Source organism: Terrapene carolina, unplaced genomic scaffold, assembly GCF_002925995.2.
Source record: "Terrapene carolina triunguis isolate 2854851 unplaced genomic scaffold, T_m_triunguis-2.0 Scaffold112, whole genome shotgun sequence".
Taxonomy (NCBI): Eukaryota; Metazoa; Chordata; order Testudines; family Emydidae; genus Terrapene; species Terrapene triunguis.
This window is the reverse complement of record NW_020664463.1, coordinates 18,557,985-18,565,379: the sequence shown is the minus strand read 5'-3', so window position 1 is coordinate 18,565,379 and position 7,395 is coordinate 18,557,985. Positions and strand designations below refer to the sequence as shown.

The window sequence follows — 7,395 nt, the reverse complement described above, 5'->3', positions numbered from 1 at the left end:
CAGCACCCTGTGCTTAGCATCCAGCTCCCTCACCTTCTGGTTTATACTTCCCATCCGTCCCTCATCAATTCCAGGTGTTCCATTCTCACAACACACACTCCTCCTGGGGAAGGATTTTGCCAACAAAATGATCTCCAAAGGATCAATTACCTTAGCACATGCTCCTTCTCCTAATCACTGCTGCCCCACTTCCCTCACATGATGTAGTTTTTAATCTGTTTATTTTTGGCAGTGCCACACATTGCCCATGTGCCCCCATAAAGTGCAGCTCTCATTGATTTCTGTCCCATCTCTCATGCATTATTAATGTATCTTCCACAGGAATCAGTGGGCACACTCAGTCTGGGATAGGGTTTCACTCCCCCGTGGGTTCTCTGGTGTCGAGTGAGCGATGAATTCTGGCTGAAACTTTTCCAACACTGAGCACATGTATAGGGTTTCTTTCCTGTGTGGATTCGCTGATGTTGAGTAAGATCTGATTTCCGACTAAAACTCTTCTCACAGTCAGAACATCTATATGGTCTCTCTCCCATTTGCGATCTCTGATGTTTAATAAGGTCTGCACACATGTTCAGTCTCTCTGTCTTGTGTATTCTCAGGGGAGAATTCTCCTCCTTATTTTCACTCAGAAAGACCTCATCATCTGCTGAAATAAAAATATATATGATTTCTTTGGGGGGAAACAATTTCAAACCCCAGAACTAAGAATGGCAAAGGATTTATCCCAAATCTAAAAGCTATTTATGAGATTGATAATCAGGAACCAAATCTTTAGAGAAAGGATGGGGCCAATTCTGAAGCAAAGTAATGAAGACCTAGGCCTGGTCTACACTCGGGGTGGAGGGGGGGAATCGATTTAAGTTACGCAACTTCAGCTACGTGAATTACGTAGCTGAAGTCGACGTACTTAGATCTACTTACCGCGGTGTCTTCACTGCAGTAAGTCGACGGCTGATGCTCTCCTGTCGACTCCGCCTGCGTCTCTCGTCATTTATTAAGCAAATGAAAACAATCATTCACCCAGTGAGATCACAGTCTCAAATGTCTCCCACATGACGCCCCTGTAGAGTTCTCTCTGCCTTTCATCCAAAAGTGCCCACTCTTCCTGGGTGAAATACACAGCCACTTCCTCGAATATCATCTGTATCTGAAACAGGAAGAGTTCCCTACTCAGCTGAGAACCCTAATGGTCAGTCACTAGCTGGGTAGCAGAGGATAGAGCAGCAGCATTAGGGAGCGTGAAAAGCATCCTGAATGTAAGAGGCAGGATACACGAGGAAGGCATATATCTGCACAGGGTTCCCCTGAAAGCTTTGTGGGTTTGTTTTATGCAATGAAGGAGAGTGAGAAGTGGCAAAGAAAAGAGAAGAGGGAAAGACTGCAAAAGACGGAGAGAGTCAGGGAGGTTTCTGGGCTCGTTTTGTTTAAGAAAGAGGGAATGAGGAAAAAATTGGAGAAAGGGAGAGAATTAAATTGTAAAGTGGCATAAATTAAATTCCTCCAACTGTTAAGAATTACCTACGTTAAGTGTGCTTTTAAATGTCAAGTGGATGGTAAGAAGAATGTCAGCCCAGACCCTCAGGACTCACCATTTTCTGGTGCTGGATGAGTTGTGATTTCCGACCGAAGCTTTTCCCACACTTAGTGCATTTATAGGGTTTCTCCTCCATGTGGACCCTCTGGTGACAAATAAGGTCTGAGCTCCAGGAGAAGCTTTTCTTACATTCAGGGCACTTATAGGGTCTCTGTCCTGTGTGGATCCTCTGATGTTTAATAAGCGTTGACCTGCAGCTAAACCTTTTCCAACACTCAGTACAATCGTAGAGTTCCTCGCCCGTGTGGATTCTCTGATGTACAATCAGATCTGAGTTCTGACTAAATCTCTTCCCGCATTCAGCACATTTATGCTGTTTGTTCCCCATGTGGATTCTCTCATGCTGAATGAGCGCTGAGCTCCGACTGAAGTTTTTCCCACATACTACACATCTGAAGGGTTTCTCTCCGGTGTGGATTCTCTGATGCTGTGCAAGTGTTGAGTGTTTATTGAAGCTTTTCCCACATTCAGTGCATCTGTAGGGCCTCTCTCCCCTGTGGGTTTTCTGATGACGAATGAGTGTGGAGCTCAGAGTGAAGCCTTTTCTGCATTCCAGACATTTATAGGTTTTCTTTCCCGTGTGGATTCCCTGGTGCTGACTAAGTTTAGAGTTCTGAAGGAAGCTTTTCCCACACTCAGTACATTTATAAGGTTTTTCTCCCATGTGGAGTTTCTGGTGTGTAATAAGATTTGATCTCAGACAGAAGCTTTTCCCACATCCTATACACATATTCGGACTCTCTCCCTGGGCAATGATGCTCTTGTGTCCCCCCAAACCTCTTTCATGGCGAACCAATTTATCCTGGTTCTTCCCTACAGAATTTCCCTCTTTCCTTTCTGACCTGTCCTGACTCTCAGAGATTTTTCCACAGTCAGGATTCCGGGCAATATCCCCTGCTGGTCTCCCAGCTAATGTCCAGTATGGTTCTGTCTTTTTGGGATCTTCCTGCTGAGGAGTGACCTCTTCAGTGATGATCCTATCATCTGCTAGAATAAAAATAAAACGAACTATCATTATTTATAAGATTGAAAACCAAGATTTCAATCTTCTGCATCCCTTCCACACAGGGGATCAGTTCTGCTTCAAGATTCCCTCCGAGCACTCAGATAAAAGATGGATAAAGGGACCACTGATAGATGATAGCACTTTACAATACTGGTTAACTTGAGATGAGACAGACCTGAGAAACCATTGGGGATTTGTTAGAACTCCATGCATCAATGTCATCTAAGTCTAAGATAGCTACTGTACTAGTGTGATGCAAGACTGCATTTTTAAGGCTCTTTGACTGGACTTTTTGGCTAGCTGTCACTGTTGGAATTCCCCTCAGCAATCAGTCTCCTGGCTAGTGTCCTCTGGTTCTGATTCACATTGTTCTGACCACCACGTGGGAGCATTGAGTGTATGCACCTGTTTCTCAAGGAAACATATCCTTTTGATCTAAGTTATAGGAAGGGAGACCGTATACGGTACTACAATGAGGGAGACCTTAGAGATGCATATAAATAATGAACATAAAATAAACTCTCACCAGTTCAGGTGCCTCTAAAGATGTCTCTTTTCTTGGAGTCTTGGAGAGTCAGGGCACCTGACTCTTGCCCTTGTTCCACCTGAGAGATCACATCAGGCTTGGAAATCATAAATCCTACTCATGAGGAAACAAAACAAGTGATAGCAAACATTATTAAATACCTGTAGAGTACTCGCTACAAGCAATGACCTGTTATTTTAAAACTATCTCCTTTATGTGCTGGAGTGCCTGTTGGCTGAACAGACGGAGGATGTTTACAGAGCTCTTGTGGGAAAGCAAAACTTTTACGGTGGGAGATTCAGAGATATGCACACGTATGGGGACTTGATGACTCAGCACAAGTATTAAGCTACTGGCACTTGATCATTTCTGTACTTGCAGATAAGTCAGAGACCCTTCTGAGAATGAAGCAAGAGCCAAGGAAGGGGAATAAATTATTTTGTATTACAACAAGCATGTACATATAAATGCATTTCATAGAATGCTCTTAGCCTGGTAGGATTAGCACCGCCACTGTGTTTCTGAATTTAGTATTTCACTGAAGGGACACAGTCTCTATCACACAGGATCTGGGAATGATATAAATTATTTCCCCGGAAACATAAGGAACCCAGGAAAGAACCCTGAGCAGAAGCCAGACTGGGCACTAAACAGACACAAAAGGTGCTATTACCTAGCAAGAGCTTGGTGTCACAATCCTCCTGCATGATATCTCTCCAGACACTTCTCTTTTCTTCATCCCAAAGAGTTCCCTTGTCTTTGATGTCGAATGTCTCTGCCACCTGAAAGTACAACCATTCCCTGGTATCTGCCTACAGCTCCAGCAATAATTCCACCTCTGAACAGAGAGGGAAGGAGCTGGCGGTGTCAGGGCAGCATGAATAGCTTTCAGCAGCACAGGCAGGCTCTAGGGATGGGGCGGAGCTGGTGCAACATACCTGCACAAGGTCTGTGTGTTTATGCAGCTTGATGTGGGCCGGGGTGTGGAAGCCCGGGGCAGCTAACAGGAGATAGAGAGGGACAAAATGTCTTTTGTGATAAACAAATTGATTTTAAACTAAAAGAAGAATTTTAGATATAAATTGTCCCCGCTCCCTCCCCACACACACATGTCCCCCTCAGCCAAGGCAGCTGGAGCTCTGTGGAACATAACAACATTTAGAAATATAATAATAATGAAAAAGTTAAACTGAAGCAATTGAGGAATCCAAGAGCAAAAAAGGAGGCAAATGACAGCAAAAAATAATAAATATGGGGCCAACAACGCACAGTCTGAAAAACAGTTCCAGAGTGAAAGTAGATACCTTTTAAATGTGTGGTGCGATGGATTTCCTGGGGGGAAATGGTTCTATACCGCCAGGAAAAGTGTGATCGCCTGCCAACTGAAGATGCCACAGTAGGATCCCTATAAGCCATGTTGTGTGGAACATGGATAAGCAGCAGAATGAGGCTCAAGGATGAGGTCACAAATATAGCTAGGACCTGCCATTAAAAGCTTATACTGTAGTCAATTCACCATCTTAGACGTAGCAAGTGTAAAGAATGCAAAGCAGTCCTGGTTGCTCAAAGCAATGAGCACAGATGCTGCTGTGGTGGAAGCCCTGATAAGAGGGAAGCACAATAACTGAGGCTTGTGGTCATGAGGCAAGATGCTACTGCTGCAATGGTCATCACAGGGCAAATAAAGGCGTACCTTCACAATTGGTGTAACTCCAATGAACTGTCACGTTATGTCCAACTGGGAGTTTTCTGTGGAAAGGGCATGCTCAAAAGCAACAAAACGATACTTAACCTGACTCACTACTTCTGAACAAATCCCTTCAGCAAGTGGGGACAGGAAGGAGAAGTGAGGCACCGTGTAGAAAAGATCCTCTACCCAGAATCGAGACTTCTGCTTTCCCAGAAATGAGTATGAGGTACCTCCGGTTCATCCAACCAGTGCAGCATCCAAGAAGTCCTCCAGAAGAGAGACCAAACTTGCAGGATCCACAGGGCAATGTACATCATAAGCTGTGTATCATCAGCTTAGATACTCTTCCATCCAGATAGAATTTTGGTACATTTTTAAAATATATAGCAACAGAGGAGACTGGATTGCTCAAAGAAGGACACCACATTACAAATCTTTCCATAAGGATGTAATTTTCCATTCCCAGTAACTGACTACTAACATTTAGGTATGTCTAGATCCTCTGGAGGGCAACTTCTCTTATGGCTTGATCCAGAGCCCACTGAAGTCAAAGGAAAGCCTCCAACTGATTTCAGCAGGCACTGGATCAGACCTTTAGTCAGCAAAGCAACTACCCATGGTTAGTCATATAAAAAGATACCAAAAAGTGCATCATGACCAAATTGGCCAACTGATCCTGTCCTATAATTAACAGCATGATCCTGATCAGCATGGCCTCAGAACCGAAGGAAGCCCAGCACCCAGACTGGAACCTGCTATGTCACCACTGGTGCCCAGCCCCCAGACTAGAACCTGCTATGATGTTGGATAAATAGCTACCAGCTTCTCCATCTATCTCCTTCCCCAAAGATGGGATGGTAGAGACTGGGCAATATTTGGCGTTAAGCACTTCAACATCAAACAATGTTTTTTTAAGGAAGGGTTGAGCCTCTGCAGACTTACAGCTATTCCACACATTCCCCTTACGAAGTCTGGTGTTGACGATGCTGGTGAATAAACGTGGGGGTGCAATGGAGCAGATTTTGGCGATACGTGATGTTTGGAAGAGGGTAGCTGCGGTCTGAGATGTGTTGAGGAGATATGGGTGGGTGTGGTAGGAGGCAATGTTTGTGAATGATGTTTGGGGTAGAGTGCGTGATAGAGGGTGCTGTGGAGGAAACGTGGTAGGTAAAGATGAGCAGTGGGCAGGGTGTTTCCACTACTGGTTTTACCATTGCTGCAGAGGAAATAGCACCTTCCTGGCATTTTCAAAACTTCCACTTGGTAGGACTAGCTAGTTCTTGGGGAATGTTTGGGCTTGGTGTACAGGTACACATTTTATTGGCATAACTATGTCGGTCAGGGTGTGTGTTTTTACCAACACAGTGATACCGATGCAACCTCTAGGGTGGACAGTTATACCAGTATAATGCTGCCTTATACTGGTATAGTTATTCCCCTTCCCAAACAGGAATAAACGATACCAATATAAACACTTTTATATCAATACAAATGCATCCGCACTAGGGGAGTGGTACTGCTTTAGCCAGACCCCTATAGTCAGAGCTGTACAACTTACTCCTATAGTCGAGCTCTTACACACCAACCCCCTTCCTGAAATCCTGGCAGAGAGGGTCAGCTGTCACCATGTGTGCTGAGGATGCACACACCCATGTGCGGTGCCTGAATTATTCTTATTTCCATCCCGGTGCAGCTCAGACTCCAGTCCCCTTCCTGCCCTTACCAGGTCCTGCTGCTAGCAATTCCAGACCTCTCTGCTGTTTTCTGTCCCCTGCCCTTCCCCTGCTGCAGCCCGCAGCTCTCTCCGCTCTCCCTTTATCCCAGACCCCCTGACTCACGGCTCAGCTGGCAGCAGGGACGGGGTTGTTAATTTGATCCATGGTGTGTGCCGGGGCACAGAGAGCGGGGGTTGAGATGGGATTCAGTCACTCAGGGTCCAGGTGCCGTGAGCGATCTCAGTGCTGAGAGACACCCCGGGTTTCCAAGGGATGGCTGGCACAGGATGTTCCATGTGCATTTCGCTTCCCCTCACATTACTTCCTGGTCCTCTCTGGGGAAAGGAGACATCAGTTGCTCTCTGGTTTTAATCCTTAACTCCCCAGATTCGGGGAAATAAGTAACTCTTTCCTAAAACGCTCTCAGTTCTCTCCATCACCTTAGCTTGCTCAGAAACAGCAATTCCCTCTCATGCCAGGTCAGATCGGATCATTTAGCCCAGCAATCCCGCCCTGACAGTAAAGAGAAAGTGCAAAGAAAGCTTGTAATGGACAATTAAGGAATAACCTGCCCCTGTGCTGTATCACTAACCCCCAAAGTTACAAAATTGAGTTAGGTCGCCAAAAATCAAGAGATTATTACAAAATATAATTTAAAAATGCATTATGGTGGGGGGGGGTGTTAATTTGCCTCTGGGTTTTGAGGCTTTGGGGTACAGTCAGCTCACCTTTTCAAGCTGTTCTGGACAACCACAGTGGGTAGAAACTTTTTTCTTTCAATGAAAGCTGAGATTCTCATATATTCAAACAACTCCAGCAGCTGGGCCCCTAAAACAAACACTAATTATTTACAAGACTTCCAAT

General features: G+C 45.0%; 1 protein-coding gene across 1 annotated transcript in view; it reads right to left on the bottom strand.

Moving 5' to 3' along the window:
• Positions 1-1,012: 1,012 nt before the first annotated feature.
• Positions 1,013-7,395, bottom strand: part of LOC112116681 (zinc finger protein 883-like) — a 64,030-nt gene continuing 57,647 nt past the window's right edge. Inside the window, exons 5-6 of the mRNA XM_024214330.3 lie at positions 1,590-2,289; positions 1,013-1,147 (exon numbers count right to left, since the gene is read on the bottom strand). Coding sequence (XP_024070098.3) covers positions 1,013-1,147; positions 1,590-2,289 — 835 coding nt within the window. The remainder of the gene's footprint in view (positions 1,148-1,589; positions 2,290-7,395) is intronic.